Raw genomic sequence first — 19,052 nt, 5'->3', positions numbered from 1 at the left:
CTGCCTCCAGTTGAATTTGTTTGTGCTACAATGGAATTTTAGCAATGACAGTATAGTATCAGTGTCTGTCAGCATCAGACCTCCACAGAATAGATTTTAGATGTATAAAGTGATCTGGAGATTTATGTCTCGGGCTTTAGTTTCACATGTTGATTGGTGTACCATTTGTCCAAATCTTTTCATTATTTTTAGTTCATCTAGCATTTTACCATGTGAGCTATTGCCATGACATGGCATCTCTTGTCTAATAAAAAATCTCAATTCTATTCTATTGAAACAGCAGAAATGATCAGAATTGAGAATTACAGATAAATCATTGATTGCCAATCTAGACCTTATAGATGCCTTTTATACGGCAGTATAATTGTATGTCGTCATCCAAAGACATTTGGTTTCCAGACAATAAGTGTATGGAACTCGATGAAATTGTACCAAAAGGTACCATATCACATAAGGAAGATTGGGATTGATTTTGGGGTTATTGTCCTAACTGTTTAGGAATTAGGGGGCGAGAAACAAGCATTTTAATACGACCGCAAAAATTTTGCGGTAGTATGTTATGGCGATGTCGTTATCGTCGTCTGAAGATATTTAGTTTCCAGACAATAGCTTGAGTATAAGTTTATGGATATCTATGAAATTGTACCTCAAGGTTCCATACCTGAAAGGACGGTTGAGATTAATTTTGGGGGTTATGGCCCAAACCGTTTAGGATATTAAGGACCAAAAAAGGCCAAACAACAAGGATTTTCTGTTTCTGGACAATAACTGAGTATAAGTCTATGGAACTCTATGAAATTGTACCACAAGGTTCTATACCAAGAAAAAGGTTATGGATTGATTTTGGGGGTTATGGGCCTAACTGTTTAGAAATTGGGGTCCAAAAACAATACTTTGTATAAATTGCTTTTTCTTGACCAATTTAAATGGGATATAAAACAAAGTATTGAATTCTTGGTGTTCTTTAATATGCCGAAACTAACTGTGTATTTAGATTTTGCATTTTAGGCCCCGTTTTTAAATTGGTCCACATTGAGGTCCTAAAGGTCCAAAATTCAACTTTGTTTTATTTCATCAAAAATTGAATTACTAGGGTTCTTTGATATGTCGAATCTTACCGTGTATTTAGACATTTAATTTTGGGCCCCGTTTTCAAATCGGTCCACACTGAGGTCCTAAGGGTCCAAAATTAAACTTTGTTTGATTTAAACAATAGTTTCCTTCTTGGGATTCTTTGATATGTTGAATCTAAACATGCAGTTAGATTTTTGATTTTGGGCCCAGTTTTTAAGTTGATCCAAATCGGGGTCCAAAATTAAACTTTGTTTGATTTCAACAAAAAATGAATACGATATGCTGAACCTTACCGTGATTTCGATTATCAAATTGGTCCCGTGACATTGAGGTCCAAAGGGTCCAAAATTAAACTTTTGTTTGATTTCATAAAAAATTGAATTCTTGGGTTCTTTGATATGCTGAATCTAACCATGTGCATTTTTATATTTATATTTTGGACAGTGAACCATAATAGGTAAATATCCAGTTTCAATTTGTTTAGTTCTTTGACCACATTCATTCTGTGTTATAAACCTATGCTGTGTCAAAGGTCTAATTTCAATCCAAATTCAGAGCTGTATCAAGCTTGAATGTTGTGTCCATACTTGCCCAAACTGTTCAGGTTTCGACCTCTACGGTCGTATCAAGCTGCACCCTGCGGAGCATTTTATTGAACATAATCATAAACTCCTAAAAACTACAAGACAAAACTGAAAGCTGTTTTTTAAGTTCTGTAAAAAAAATTACTCATTTTGACTAACTGCTTGTATAAGCTTTATATTTAAGAAGGTAGAAGACCAGGATGCTTCATACCTTGTATACAGATAACTTGTTTTGGGCAGCTTTTGCCTGTTATATGTCACTGAACCGTGAAAAAAGGGACAATGGACCTATGACAGACTGAAACTTTAGAACATAAGGCATCTGTATACAAGGTAGGACGTATCTAGGTTTCTCGTCTAGGATATAAAGCTCCATACAAATAGTTTACGCTGTCACCATCAGAGGAACCTTAATATAACGGGTGTATAGGATATCTTTCAGAGACGAGAGCCTATTACAATGTGTAATTTGTGTAAATGGTCTTTCAATCTTTATTTGTATGAACAGACACGTGGCAGCCTCCCCCCCCCCCCCCCCCCCCCCTGCACTGGAAGTAAATTGAGTGATTTGTATAAGCTATATAGATATAAAAAGATGTGGTATGAGTGCCAATGAGACAACTCTCCATCCAAGTCACAATTTATAAAAGTAAACCGTTATAGGTCAAAGTACGGTCTTCAACACGGAGCCTTGGCTCACACCGAACAGCAAGCTACAAAGGGCCCCAAATATATCTTAATTGATTTTTTTTGTGTTGATGGTAAATCTTTGACACTCTCGTTAACTTGCTCCACACCTCTTCTACAGGCAGATATACAGTTGAACTTCAACAATAGAGATCGAACTCCTTATCATAGAAGGTAAAACGACTAAGTTGACATTTTTATAAAAAAATGGTTTACACTTGTACATATTGTCATTAAACGTTCAATACAATTATAGAATATAAAGATAAGAATATATATAACATGGTTGGTGGCGGGAAAATTTGAGGTTTACTTAATGATAAGTACTTGGTTACTGAACATGATTTATATAATATATTGATAGAAATTGTAAATAACCATCTGACCGGTGATATCTTAACGTTCGTCTCGCCTAGGCGAAGTCCGAAAGGCGAGACTAAGGCGTGTTGCTTCTATCGGTGGTGTCAACAATATACTAGTATAAGCTTAATCAGGTTGGGGACAACCTAACAAATGGGGAGCTATTCCCCAAATGAGTAACATCATTTGATAGTGCTAAAAACAAAATTTTCTTAATTGAGTCTTTTTGCTTAAAATGGCACAGATTTAAAAAAATGGAACAACTTCTTCCAAAGAGGTTAGTAGCCTTGAAAGTTGTCAATTTTTCGAAGTTTTCATAGCATTGTAACTTCTTTGTAAATCAGGTTAGGACTATTCATCTTTTAAAAAATTTGCTGCATTTTTCATGAATATGTGCCATTTTAAGTATAAAGTGTACATTAAAAAATATAGTTGTTTAACACTAGAAAAGTATCCCTTATTTGAGGGAAAGTTACTCATTTGGGGAACTACTCCGCGTTTGGCGGGTTGTCCCAAACCTGTTAATTCAGTTTACATTAAGGGAAACCACTACTGGTTGGTCATTGATACTTGGTATCTTTAAAAGGAAATTAAATTCAGACTAATGAAAGACCTAAATATTTCAACAGAGGCAATAGAAAAAAGAACATGATAATCCAATACATTCTATCAAATGAGAAATGAAGCAAGCTATTTTGATTTACACTTGCAGCTTCGTCACTAATGTCTGACAGAATTCCACTTCAAGGCTTATATGATAGTGTTGCTAAAAATTCTTTCTGACATATTTTTTTTTTTATCATAGAGTCATTCTAAAGGTGAAAGGTCGTTATTTTTTGTTATCTATTAAAATGTTCAAACTAACTTTTCATACTATTTTTCTTTTAAAAGTCTTCCATATTTATAAGAATCAGACATCAGTTTGAATTAAAATATGTTATACACATTAAAGTGTGAGAGTATTTCTGTGGCTCCAAAGAGGTCAAATCCGACCTAACGAAGCCTCTTTCTAAATTATTAACATCAATTATAGCAGCAGTCAAAGTCGGGCTTCAGAATTATTGTAAAACTACCTATTCTAGAGGCGGCGTGAATCAGATGTGGATACTAAAAAATTCCAAAGATCTTTTAGAGTACATTCAATATAAGACGCGTTCATCTTGCAAAAGTATTACAACACTTGACTTTTCTACACTTTACACAAGTATTCCCCCTTCCAAACTAAAAGACAAATTGAAATAGTTAGTCCTGCTTTGCTTCATAAAAACAAGAATTGCCAACGTAGGTACAAGTTTCTTGTCTTCGGGAGGGATAAATTTGCTGCATTTTTCATGAATATGTGCCATTTTAAGTATAAAGTGTACATTAAAAAATATAGTTGTTTAACACTAGAAAAGTATCCCTTATTTGAGGGAAAGTTACTCATTTGGGGAACTACTCCGCGTTTGGCGGGTTGTCCCAAACCTGTTAATTCAGTTTACATTAAGGGAAACCACTACTGGTTGGTCATTGATACTTGGTATCTTTAAAAGGAAATTAAATTCAGACTAATGAAAGACCTAAATATTTCAACAGAGGCAATAGAAAAAAGAACATGATAATCCAATACATTGTATCAAATGAGAAATGAAGCAAGCAATTTTGATTTACACTTGCAGCTTCGTCACTAATGTCTGACAGAATTCCACTTCAAGGCTTATATGATAGTGTTGCTAAAAATTCTTTCTGACATATTTTTTTTTTATCATAGAGTCATTCTAAAGGTGAAAGGTCGTTATTTTTTGTTATCTATTAAAATGTTTAAACTAACTTTTCATACTATTTTTCTTTTAAAAGTCTTCCATATTTATAAGAATCAGACATCAGTTTGAATTAAAATATGTTATACACATTAAAGTGTGAGAGTATTTCTGTGGCTCCAAAGAGGTCAAATCCGACCTAACGAAGCCTCTTTCTAAATTATTAACATCAATTATAGCAGCAGTCAAAGTCGGGCTTCAGAATTATTGTAAAACTACCTATTCTAGAGGCGGCGTGAATCAGATGTGGATACTAAAAAAATCCAAAGATCTTTTATAGTACATTCAATATAAGACGCATTCATCTTGCAAAAGTATTACAACACTTGACTTTTCTACACTTTACACAAGTATTCCCCCTTCCAAACTAAAAGACAAATTGAAATAGTTAGTCCTGCTTTGCTTCATAAAAACAAGAATTGCCAACGTAGGTACAAGTTTCTTGTCTTAGGGAGGGATAAATCGTATTTTGTAAAAAATCGCTCTGATTCAAACAAAAAATTCTCTGAAACTGACATTAATTGACAACATATTTGTTACGGTTGGAGGCCGTGTTTTTCCTCAAACAATCGGTATTCCCATGAGAACCAACTGTGCTCCTCTTCATGCCGACTTTGTCTTTTATTCATATGAGGCTGACTTCAAACAGGAGCTTCAAATGAAGAATGAAAAAAAAGCTAGCATTTTCCTTCACGTTCCGCTATATACCTCATATCTTAACTTGCATCTAGAAATTGACAATGATGGTCGGCTGAAAAAAAAAAACTTTACGACAACAGAGATGATTTCAGCTTCCCATTCATTCATTCATTCAATTTGTTGACTCATGACTTTATTCATACGATGATGAATAGTTATACAGTATTCTTTTGGACAGGCACGTAACAACAGACAATATCGATACTGACAGTTTTCTAAGGTTTTGTCACGTACACTTTGCACACTGTGTTGTTGAGTACAGCAGATTAACGAGTATAGTGCCAGTACATGAACTATCGTATAAGCGAGAGCAATTTTCTTAAATGATCTTTTGGTAATATACGTTTACATAACTATATGTTCTATTTCTATGTAGGAACATTCCAGTAGCGCCTGCATATGTAGTATATATATTCCAGTTGATACGATATTCCAGGGCTTGCGTTTCCTATCATGATTTTCTTAAATCTAAAATTTCTTGTTTTGTATACTGCTGTTTATCTTTTCGTCTTTTTCTTATTTTCCATGACGTTGTCAGTTTATTATCGACTTCTGAGTTTGAATGTCCCTTTGGTATCTTTTGCCTCTCTTTTACGGCTTATATCCAATGGGACCCATTTATGTTACATTCTGAAAAATATTAAAATATTAAAATTATTTTATAAGTAATTGACAACATCAATCCTTTATTCTGTGCAAACCAATAGAATCTGATCAAAGGCACAGAGAAAACTTGCAAAAAATATATACAAATAATACATTGTATGGTAGAGGTGAGTTAACATTGGTGTATAGTATGAGATATAATAATATGACCCAAAAAAAGCAGTGAAAAAAAAACAAAAAAAACATGGTAATGTGGTTTATCCGGGAGGGCCGACTTTTCTCGTTTATTATTTTAAACGAGAAAAGTTGGCCCTCCTGGATGGACCACATTACCATGTTTTTTTTTCTCGTTTATTATTTTAATTAGTTTACATAGTCTTTTAAGAAGATGAAAGTGAATACATTTGAGTGAGGTGAAAAATATGTAGGTATAAATACAATTTCATTTCGTTTTTTTGTTTGTTATATGACATTGTCTAGAACATGCATTCAAACATTCAATAGAATACAAATGTGCTATTAACATAGAAGTAGCTTTCCGATTCTGACAGAAAATCTTTGACATCAGACTTATTCTTAAAGGTTATCAATTTAACACCGTAGTAAAATATTGTTTCTATCGGTTCCAAGATTGATTTGGTTTTTGATAAATTAAAAACATTATTAAATATATACCGGTATTGCTATATATGTACAGTTATGATTACTCATGCTCCTATATCCTAGCTGTCGATACTGTTTACTTATATTTTTGCATTGCACAAGGTCATGCATTACTGATACTGTTTATGACGTCTTTACGCTAAATCTGATGGATGTGTACTGATTTATACTTCAAGTCTGGGAAAACATGATTTAATTGTTACTTGTAATTGGCTTTGAATTTGTTTCAGTAACTGCGAGTACTCGTATATCGTTGCTTTGTGTCCATTGTTTTTATGTAAGTCGGTGTGTTTGTGCTTCGTACCGACCTATTGAATTCAGCAACTGATTTTTAGCTTGTTCTTATGTTGTACTGTAACACCACTGTCCCCTATTAGGGCCGAGAAGGGTTGCGTGATCGCTCACAAACATAGTTTACCCCGCCACATCTTTATATGCCTGTCTAATGTCAGTAGCCTGTTATTCAGTAGTTGTGGTTGATTCATGTCTGTCATATTTGTTTTTCGTAAATTGTATTGTATAAGTTAGGCCGTTCGTTTTTCTCGTTTGAATTGTTTCACATTTTTATTGTCGGTTTCTTTTATAGCTAACTACACTGTATGGGCTTTTCTAATTGTTGAACATTGTTGAAGACTAGACGGTGACCTACAATTGCTTTTATCGTTGTCATTTGAACTCTGGTCGATAGTTGTCTCATTGGCAATCATACCACTTCTCCTTATTTTTATATTGAGTAAGGGTTCAAGAAATATTGTCCCACATAGTAGAGACCAAATATAACTTTGGATAACCTCCCTTTAACCTCCCAATCTGGTGTAGTAAATTCTGCTGGTGGACTGTTAGTCCCCGAGGGTATCACCAGTCCAGTAGCCAGTACTTCGGTACTGGGTACTGGAATGATATTTCGGATTTTGTTATTAAAATTTGCTCTTACAAAATTTTGGAAATTATTCTAAATTGAGAAATATATCTCCCTCGTACAAAGCTCTGTCTAGAACTACAAAATCAAGGATTGGTGGTTTGATGTCTTTTTTGCACGTTTTGTCTAAGGTTTTCTAATCATACCCTACTCCATATAATAAAAACGCTGATCATACTAATAGGTGTGAATAATTTCAATCATTGTCTAAGATGTATCTGGGAGTCAGTCGTGACATTTTTAACATGTCTTTACGTGAAAAGCAACTTTCCCACTTGACTGTTGCAGATCCAAGTCCAGGGACTGTAGAGGGCGAACTCCCTTTTTTTATCGTAAAAAACATGTTTCTCACGATTTATATGATTTAAAGCATATACAATCGCTCAATTTTTTTTGTTCGGAAATACGCCCCCTTACTCTCATAAATCCTGCATTACTCAATTTTTTATTGAATAATAATAATGTAAAAAGAAATTGTATGCATGTATATTATCAAGAATAAATTAAAGTATTGAGAAATATTGGCACACCGGGTATCCCGACCCAAAATCCGCGGAGGGATCCGATCCCGAGGAACGAAAATTTGTAACGGTGGGAAGTAAAATCTGGATCCGATTTACATGGAGCATAATATTCCTCCATGGGATCCAGTTTTTATTTACCCACCTTTACAAACTTTTCATTAATTGATCCTCGGGATTCGGATCCCTCCTCGGTTTACGGTTCGGGATACCCGGTGTGATTTTGTGGGGGTGGGGTATTGCATTTGTTTTTTATTCTTTAAGGTGGGGACTTAGTATAAGAAAAAGACCAATGTTTCCAAAAAAATGTATGTAAATTAAATTTTTCATGTTCAGATACTAAATTAGTAGTAAACAAAGTTTCAGACAGGGACCTCGGGAAATATGATTTATTTTTGGGTGAACCAGAGACATATCTACATCTACATTGTACGTTGAACTGTCAATCTCGATCAATACTCAACGCTTCCGGTGGGCGCAAGAAAAACAGTAATTTTATAAGATAAAACCAAAAATATATAAAGCAAGTATAAATGTATGATAGGAAAAAAAATAAAATAAAGTCAAATAATAAAGAAAAGGGGGGGGGGGGGGGGGGGGGTACCCATTTGCTTTTCGTTCATCTGGCCTGAACCAATCCGGCTTCCGTGGCGGTACCAGAGAAATAATCCCCGACGGCACAGCTCCAGTCCATCATTTGACTTACTTGGCAAATGGGAGACTGAACAGACTAGAAAGAGAGTGTTGAAATCAGGTAATCTATAATAGTCCCAGATATTATATATCTCTCGGTGAACAAATCTTCGTAATTATCTCTCAGTGTAACCAGTAAGGCGTTTATATCATAAACGAACGTTCTAGTAAATACTTGGATTCAAGCTGTCCATAAACAATACGGCACTACAAAAACCCTAAAACTCTATCTCTGTAAGGCACAATGAACTAAGATATATACAGTGGCTCTTTGCCGATATAAAGTAACAACGAGCAATATATATACACAAATATGATTATCAAAAAGCCTGTCCTCCGAATGGGACGATCTGTCACTATAAGACAGTGCGGGCTGGTACAGTATATCACTACCAGACAGTGCGGGCTGGTATACAGCATGTCCTCCGAGAGGGACAGTCTGTCACTACCAGACAGTGCGGATTGTTTCAGTCTGTCCGAGTGGGACAGTGTGCTCTGCCAACTTCCTATGTTAGACCAACTTGTACCCAGTGCTATAGCTCTTCTATGTAACTTACAGCTATGCAACGTACCTCTGGTTGTAAGCTGGTCTTCTTTATAAGAACATTGACAGAACCCGAATTGATGATGGGGTTTTTTAACGACCTTGACTAGCTATAAAGCCCTCGCACCAGGGGCGGATCCTGGATTTTTGAAACGGGGGGGCGTAGTATGTAAAGTTCGCCGACTGGAGCGAGGCGAAATTTTTTTTAACCTTTTTTGGGCTAAAAAACATAAAATAAGTGTAAAATGCACATTTTTAACGATTCCTGACGTGGGGCATGTATATTTTATACTTAAAGTGTAAGCTAGGGTTGGACATTTTTGATGCCACATTCTCCCCATTAATTGTCTATTATAAAATGATTGAATGGATCCAAAGCTATGTACTAATATATTTGATGTGGGATTTTTCGGTAAAAAATGGACATGGAAAATTCTCGTTTGTTGTATGGTTAATAAGCATAACCTCACAGATTTCTTGTTGTAAACATGATATACGGCTATTCAATGAAGTTTATAATACGACCGACACGAACAAAGACAAACAAGCAATGTTTATCCAAATGTTTGGTTGAAATGTTTCACCCAACAAGGGAAGTGAGGGGTTCCAAATCAACCAAAGGCTACGAATGAGTCTGAAAATCAAATGACAACGAAGTTGTGAATGACGGTCGACAAATGGAGACATAAAGGCCACACCCAGCAGGCAGGTTGCAGTTGGGCCTTGAAAAAAGTATTCAGTATAAGTTCGGCGAAACAGACATTCCAGTCAGATATGGGATTTACATGCAAACCCCCCAAAATAATTACGCCCGTTTTTTATTCACCATGTTCACTTAATGCTGAATAATTTTGTTGGATTTTTTTTTTTCTTATTTCAAAAAAGGGGACACGATAATTGTTTTCAATACAGATACGGCCAGAATTTTTGTTTAAGGCAAAAACCAGGGTCAAAATTTTTTCTCTAAAATATCTCAGACTGCCCTATCAAATCAAATGGTCCGTACCTTAGACTTTAAATCTATCTAGAGCTTACTGACTGGGGATCATTATTCAGCAATGTTATTAATTCGCTGGGGCGTGTGGGGTTACACATATTTGCGTAGGTGAATAATATTGCTTTGGAACTTTTTTTTTCATGAGAGTGTAATAGAGTATTACTTTCTGTTGAGTACATGGAATTGTGAAATAGAAGTCAATACGTTCTTGCTCAGTCCTTTGTCGCTTTGAAGGCGTCATGCTTGTCATCTTCCGCCTAAGCAATGTAATTTGAATTTCAAAGTGCATGACTGAGTGTCGTTTTTTCGACGTACTGATCAACTCCACCGTAGCGAATCACACGAATTCAACATAATCAATAATATATTACAGTAGATACGAGCGAAAAATATCTTTATAAGTAAAGAATTGTCACATAAAAATTAAATACACTGCCGGGAAATGGCAAAGATCACTAAGTCTAGTCTGATTAACAATTTTACAAAAAAAAATAAAAAAAGTTCAAGCAAAGGGGGCGTACGCCCTCTAAGCCCCCCTCTGGATCCGCCACTGCGCACGGTCGGCTAATGAATTGATGATGGAAGTTTTTAACGACCTTGACTGGCTATACAGCCCTCGCACGGTCGGTAATGGTCGGCTAATTGATTGATGTTGGGTTTTATCGTCCGGCTATCTTGATAGCTATTGCAGACTACAATAACCTATTCTTGCAGTGTTGGATCTGCTGTTTTTTCCCTTTCATCTTGTTCCGACCTGGTGGTTAAGGTTGGTACGGAGTGTCTGGCCGTTCTTGTAAGGCAAAGGCAGTTTGAATGGCCTCTGGATCTGGCATGGATATTGGTGAGGTATGTGATGGTGTGCGAAGTAGGTCGGGGCCATCGATGTCAAAACCCTCTGTGAAGTCTATCCTACTACGCTTACTTCTAGGTTTGGATGGAGTATAGAAGTAACGGCGATGGCATGCCTTCTGGGAGTTGTACGGACTAGTGACAATGTCCGTCTTGTTTTGATTCCCTCTGGTTCTCCACGATAGTTTGTTGGTGTAAGTGGCATACCAATAGCTGTATCCCTGGCTTGCGTCTGACAGATGTAATCTACGCTTGTACTGGTGGTAGTTACAGGGGTAGCAGCGGAAGCAACGGTTTTTTTTGGAGTCCATCCACTGGGTGAAACGCTCGGCATTTCGTCTCCTGGTAGATGGAGGCTTGTGTTTCTTTTGCAGGGCCGGCTTAGGGTTCCTGGATATAGTGTTTGGGTCCTTGGCATTGATCCAGGTGAGTTGGACTGTAACCTGGTTAGAACTGGCAGTAAATTTCCACTCAGGTTCTTTTCCTTCTAACTTCATGGTGGCTAAAAGCGCTTTCAAATCATTCAGTTACTCCATAATAATTGTTCACGAGGTTGACGGTTCAGAATACAACTCACTGGTCGGCTAAACAACAACAAATGGAAGTTTTTAACGACCTTGACTGGCTATACAGCCCTTGCACGGTCGGTAGGGGTCGGCTAAACAACAAATGGAAGTTTTTAACGACCTTGACTGGCTATACAGCCCTTTCACGGTCGGCCCTGGCTTGCGCCTTTTTGGGCATTAAATAATTTAATTCGGTTAAATGTATTCCTTACACGCTTATATACTCCAGGGCGAATACAATATTTCCTGGATAGGGGTTTTCCCTAAATGTTCCCCTTATTGAACACGTTAATCCCTCACAAACACCCCTATAACATTCGACCCGACCACTGACTTCCCGCCAAACGTCTAAATTTCTCAATCGTTAAACATGTATCGTAACAATAAGATTCTTCGTATTTGTAACCTTAGCGATCAATAAACATTACAATATTCTATATAAATGGAGACAAATACGTTATTTTTGGAAAGATTGAAACTATTGTTCCAAGTCTCTCTTAAGGCACTGGTCTCCCAAACATGAAGTAGGACAGGTTAGCTACTAAATCTACAGAATGTATACACACTGAAATATAGTTCCCTGTAATTCTTATGCCTATTGTACATATGCACATATGAACTGTGAAAAATTTGGGTCATATCTTTAGAGTAGTTTATTCAAGTATTTGTGTCTTTATTTTATCAATTTACAGGCTAGTTTTGTCATTTTAATTAGGTAAGAGTAATGATACATTACCAGCATGATTGACAACTGTCATGATCACCAAACAATCAGAGACAAGGTGGGGATTAATTAGAATGTCCCACCTCCTTAAATGCCAATTATATTGACCAAATTCCCAATCAACCTCAGTCTTATATAATTAAGCAGATCCTTCATTATACATCACAATACATAAATACTTGACCTCATTATTGTATAATACACAAATGTATATACTAGATGTTTGAAATATAGAAATGATAGATTTATTCATTGCCTATTACTTTTGATCTACACTACATAAAATGATTCCATAAATTATGTTTGAAAGAAAAATGATTAATGATTAACAAAATCTTTTATTTTCAAAAGAAAAGACAAAATATTAAATATAAATGTAAAAATAGGTATTCAAGTAATGTCTATATTTTACTTAATAAATGTATGCAATAATTTAGGTTACACTTATCAGTGGTTGGCTTATTGAAACAGTAAGTAAAATTTCAAAATTTGTAACTGAGTAAATAAATATCTTTTTTTAGTTTATTCCCCATTAATTTCTTTGAATAATATTAGTCATTTGAATACAGGAAGTGTATTTTTGCAATGAAGAATGAATCCTCATTTCAATGAAATGAATTTTTCATTTTGTTTATGTTGAAAAAGAACCGATTATTTGGTTAAGACATTTAATTGCAATTTAAACGAAATTGGTGACCCCTCTCATTGTTTCATATTTAGCTCATTTTATCTACTGAAAAAGTGCTTTTCCTTCTAAAGACATGTAGTAATTGCAATTGTCTGCAATATTGCTATACTAGTTAATGTTCTTTTTTGTCCAAATCATATACTTAAATATAATTAGAAATTATTCAAACTACTCTTCCAATCTTTCCATGAGTGATTTCCATCACTTTGATTTTCTATTTTCATTTAAATTTCAGTGTGGCCAAGTTGCTCAAATATTTTCCGTGTGCTAAGCCAAACCAATCTCCTCGTTTTTGACAGATCTGCTTTTCGCATAAAATCATATTATCGAGTAACACGTGTTACGCTGTGCTTAGACTGGTTCTCTCCCTTGCAATATACGGACCAAACAGAAGGATTCCGAATGCAAAAAGGCGGGGCATCCGACCGGTAGGCTTAACACGAAAGTTACCCGTAGTAATTTTGCACATTTGCAGGTAATTATAAAGCTATTACCCCACACTAAGTGTTCTCTCTATATTGTTGTAAGTAAGCTAGGTTGTAAAGCGTAAATCAAATCCAACAAACATGCTTACTCTTATTTGCGACTGAGTCATTTACAGAGCATTCATAATTCCTTCCATATTTTTGCTATTGCATATATTTTCTGATAAACGATTTTGAGGTAAATTTGTTTGGTAAATTTGAAATAATATAGAAAGACAGTGTACAACTATACTCCGACCAGAGCTCCAGGTAAGTTAATTAACATCTATTAAAGAGGATGTGCTATTTCATGGCAATAGCCAATACGTTTTTATTGCCAGAGAGAACTTCTGATCTTCGATAGGAAAACTGACAATCCTGGTCAATTGAGATTGGAGTTTAGCGCACCAGCCCTGTGCGGGATTTGAACTCACAACCTCAGTGTTGACAGGATAGTGATACATTAGTTCGACTACTTAGACCACTCGGCTACAAACAAGAAAAGGACATAATGTTGTATAAACTAGATTTTTTTAAAAAGACCCAATTTGGAATGTTCTGATTCCATTATTATTGATTTATAAAATTGCAAGAATACTTAGAAAAAAATTCCAGAACCATAGAGATGACCTCCCAAGACTGCCGACGGTCATCTAACCTGACATAAACATAAATATTAAGAGATAGCAACCACGTGCAATTGGATTTTTCTAGGTCTATTTGATTTCATCTTAATAGGTTTATTAATACTTAAAACAAAAAGAATCATATTTTGATTTTTTGTCTAAATCGTAGCTAATGCCCCATTAAGAAATTGAATACAAATATGCAATGTTACATATTTTGACATAGAATAGATATTTGAATTCTTATGCAAATTGTATGGTTATTCAATCAATTAGTGTGCTGTATTTACTGTATATATAGCATTTAGAATAGAATCAGAACAACGGACAGAATGTCCTTTTACTCTATTACTGTAATAGAGTAAAAGGACATTCTAGTAACTCTTAGACTTGATGCAGAAGTTATCTTTATTTTTAACTCATTACTTGAAGTAAATTTTATAGCTTTGAATTTCTTTTTTAGTTTCAGCATTTCAGGTAGAGAAATACCAAAATGCCTTTCAAAATGCCTTTCTTTAGTTCAACAAGAAAACATAAAGGGCAAGATTATAATAATTTAAAGAATGATTGTAAGAAGAAAGGAAATTTGTTCATCGACACAGAGTTTCCTCCTGATGATAGATCTGTGTTTCACACACAAGGGAAGTTGGCAGGTGTTGTATGGAAAAGACCTAAAGTAAGTGATTAGAATAGGGAGTATAGCTTTTGTAAAATGATCAGTAAGAAAAGATCTATAAATACGTCAATATGGCCAGATTCATCAGTCAACTCCTTATAGGAGTTATTGCTCTTATCTGAGGCCAAAAAAAAAATATGTGTCTGTTGAAGGTTACATACTTAAAAAAAATAGGGTAGGTAGGTCGGTATTTACATTTTATTTTATTTTTTCATTTTTATTTTTTGTGACATGATTTTGAGTCATGCTGTTTCGTCTTGTCATGGTCCGAGTTGATCATGGGCGGAGTTTACCCGTATTTTAATGATTGGATTATTTCCCTTGGTAATTGGTTGGAAAAAATGGCGGCAAAGTGTTTAATTCATCACACGAGTTGCAAATAATAAATTTTCCTTAAAACAGCTGTCATATTCACGATTGTGTACATTGGGATGTATCAGGCAGTTGATTTATATTATTTGCAATACTAACTTTGCTTTTTACATGAGTTCAGTTTATTTTTCACTTTACGACGGAAATAAAATGACTTAGGGTCATATATTTTTTTTTGGTCTGATCATGCTTTTTTGACAATTTTGCCTTTTACCTTGAAAACTATTGATATATAGAAACTTTAAATAGCAAAAAGGATAAAGAAGACAGTGAAGACTAGATCTATTAATATTTTAACATGGTCAAATTTTCAGTTGACTCCTGATAGGAGTTATTGCCTTTAAATGAAGATTTTTAATCCATTTTTTGTGTTTTGGGGCAAAAACTATAGTAGCTGAAGAAAAACTTCAAATAGCAAAACAGATTTATAAGCAAGAAAAGATCTACAAATAAGTCACATAGCTGCAATCACACCTCCACTCTATATTAGAGTTATTGCCCTATTTGATAATTTACCATTTTTTGCATTTTTGACAAAACCTATAGTAGAGTGAAATGGTAAACAACAAAAATGGTCAGAGAAAAAGAGAAATTTAGTCATGAATTATATTCTTGTCTATAATGGAGAGTGGCCATTGTTGATTATTTTTTTTGAAATGAAATTCACTGCAGTTATAGAGTAAAGACCATACTTTAAGCACTAAATCCAGGAGAGAAAAAAAACTAAGTTTAAATGTGAACACAATGAGGTGTCTAAATGCTGAAAAAAAACTGTTAAAGTGGTTGTTATTCAGTAGGATGAAGTTTTTAAAATGACACATTACAAAATACAATTGACTTATCATAAGTAGCAATCTTAAGTAGTCTTTATACTTTTAATACTAACTTAGTCTTTCCCACTTAAGATGTGTTGTGTTTAGCAATTTGTTTTAAGTAATACAATTTTATAATTATAGGTATATTATTATACCCCACCTGTCCGTCCGTCTGTCCATCCCTCAGTCCTGTTCTTGTCATCGCAACTCCTCTGAAACCGCACAACCGAATTTCATGAATATTTGTAGATAATAAGGACATACTATGTAGATGTGCATATCGACAGGAAATTACGATTCAATTTTTTTTCTAGGAGTTATGCCCCTTTCACTTAGAATTTTGGCCAGTCCTGTTCTTGTCATCGCAACTCCTCTGAAACTGAACAACAGAATTTCATGAAACTTTGTAGATAATAAGGAAATACTATGTAGATGTGCATATCAACAGGAAATTAGGATTCAATTTTTTTTCTAGGAGTAATGCCCCTTTAACTTAGAATTTTAGCCAAAATATACTACTGCAACAGTTTGTCATCGCAACTCCTCTGAAACCACACAACAGAATTTCATGAAACTTTGTAGATAATAAGGACATACTATGTAGATGTGCCTATCAACAGGAAAATACAATGGAATTTTTTTTCCAGGAGTTATTCCCCTTTGAACTTTGAATTTTGGCCTAAATATACTACTGCAACAGTTTGTAATCGCACCTTCTCTGAAACCACACATCAGAATTTCATGAAAGTTTGTAGTTAATGAGGACATAATATGTAAATGTGCATATCCACAAGAAAATTTTTATCAGTTGACTTTTGTTGAGTTATGAGTCTTTGAACTTAGGAATCTGGTGAGAATTTGTTTGTCAAATGACAATGTGGGGGCGTGGGGTATGTGAGCGTGCTCACAAAGGTTCTTTAATTGTTATTTAAAAAGATCTGTTTATATCATCAGTTATTGAATACCATAATGTATGTTATCATCAACAAAGAAGATTTTAAAAGACCAATTCAGTTTAATCAAGATTAGACCATTGTATTTTAGTGACCCTTTACACCTGACTGTCTTAATCAATATCTATGATATATCACCAGTATAGTTTTAAGGTCATCTATACATGTTCATCCATATACATATACCTCCTGTATTTATAAAACAACATTTGGCTTCCCTTGACATGTATTTCAGGACTATGACAAACAGTTTGTTTTTTGTTAGGAACTCAAATTCCAATAATACTTTTCTTTAATATATCGTACGTCTTTTCAGCACATTTTTCTCATGCTCTACAAATCACAGCTTCCACAGTTCACAGAAATTTGAGTTCAGGCTTCGTGTGAGCGTATGTTTCTGTAAGGTGCATTTTTACATTTATTACTTACAAAATGTATCATCTTCCTGTTAATGGAATACTTGATGAACCTATTCTTACACATAATAGCCATGTATGGAATTTTTTCACATTTTTCTCAGGAACTATGGATAAGAGCACCTTGAAATTTAGTATCAGGCTTCATGTGAGCATGCTATACCATGTGATCAGATATATTATCACATCCATTGCTCATCAACTTCCTGATTACCCAATACTTACAGCAGATGTATCCTTATTATTACCCTTTTGAAGTGCAAATTATGATTGAATGGCTGATTAAATTGAATTCAGGTCCTTTTTCTCTTAGTGAATTTTCTATTAATCAAAGACATTTATAATTTTTATCTTATGTTAATAAATAAGTTCAGAGAAAGTTTGAAACTGTTCTGTTAACTCTACTGATTTTCCATTTTTCCTATTGCATACCACATCAGATTAAATCTGAAGTGATATCAATTTATCATCATGATTATTTCCTTCCTTTAAAAGTTTTGATTTGCACTAGCAGAAAGAGCCTTAGAGAATTGCATTTTCTTTTTTTCAAAGATGTAAAAACCGTACCTTATACATCTGTTCAAATTAGATTTCTTATGAGATATGAGTGGGAGTGTTACAGATATTCTTACTTTAAAGATTTAAAATCCATTTGATCTCTTGTGAACTGAACTTTAGTCTTAAGGATGTACACCTCTGAGGAGCCAAAAATTTCTAGAATTAAACTTTTTTTCTAAACCTGATTTTTGGGTTAATATGACTGTCAGAAAGTAACTGATTGAAGAAAAAATCATGTGGTGGTGCACTTTTTTTTTTTGCTACGGCCATTTGAAAGTATCCATTTTTTATGATTTTCCCATTTTTCACCCATTTTTGGGCTATTATCATGAAAAAAAAATCACAATTTCACAATTAAACTTATTTTCATACTTTCACTAAAGATGAAGTGGACCAATCTGAATAAGTTTAACTTAAAAAAAACTATAGGTAGGTGTTAATATAAGAAAGTTTTATAAAGTTTTATTGCTTCTTTGTGTCAAATTGACCATGCTGTCAATTTTGTCAATTTGGGATTTTTCTCATTGTTCAGAACAAAAAGCATATTATTTCAACTTCTTCGTTATAAAATGATTGAAAAAATACATATCTAAGAATTTCAAAACGAAAAAAATTGATATGGGATGTACATATCTTTGGTAAAATCATTTCTTTGTATCCTCGTCTATTTTCTCAACATTTTGGCTGATGACACTAACCAGATTGGTTTTAAAATTTTAAAATTTTATTACTCAAAAACTATTTATTGTAATTACACAATTTTTACACAGATTTTAGTTTGGTTATAATTTTTTTATATTCATTGATATTTTCCACTTGTATCACATGCTTTGGAAATAATTCCAGAACGATATTTCAACGAGACTGAACCGTCAGGAGAATACATCCTTAACAGTGGGAAATCTAGTGACAAAATATTATAACCCCCTGTAAACACTGAAAACTATCTTCTCAATGTTTGTCCCATTTTTGAAAGGACGCTATCAATTATGGATTTACAGGAAAACGTTCTGGTAAATAGTAAAAATAGAAGTAAGTTGAAATAAAAACAAAACTTCCATTTAATGTTATCATTTCCCTCCTTAAGTAGACGAGTACAGCAGGCTATAGAAGCTTGATGTAAAATTAGTTTAAAATGTTGCTATGCAAATAAATTTATGGAGTACCAACTTCAGTTTATTTTTCTACTGGCTGTATAC

General features: G+C 34.3%; 1 protein-coding gene across 1 annotated transcript in view; it reads left to right on the top strand.

Moving 5' to 3' along the window:
* Positions 1-13,349: 13,349 nt before the first annotated feature.
* LOC127737933 (calpain-5-like) overlaps positions 13,350-19,052 on the top strand; it is a 35,287-nt gene continuing 29,584 nt past the window's right edge. The window contains exons 1-2 of the mRNA XM_052248894.1: positions 13,350-13,448; positions 14,527-14,739. Coding sequence (XP_052104854.1) covers positions 14,557-14,739 — 183 coding nt within the window. The 5' untranslated portion in view covers positions 13,350-13,448; positions 14,527-14,556. The remainder of the gene's footprint in view (positions 13,449-14,526; positions 14,740-19,052) is intronic.

The sequence above is a fragment of the Mytilus californianus genome, unplaced genomic scaffold, assembly GCF_021869535.1.
Source record: "Mytilus californianus isolate M0D057914Y unplaced genomic scaffold, xbMytCali1.0.p SCAF_4, whole genome shotgun sequence".
Lineage (NCBI taxonomy): Eukaryota > Metazoa > Mollusca > Bivalvia > Mytilida > Mytilidae > Mytilus > Mytilus californianus.
This window is presented reverse-complemented; position numbering and strand designations above follow the sequence as displayed.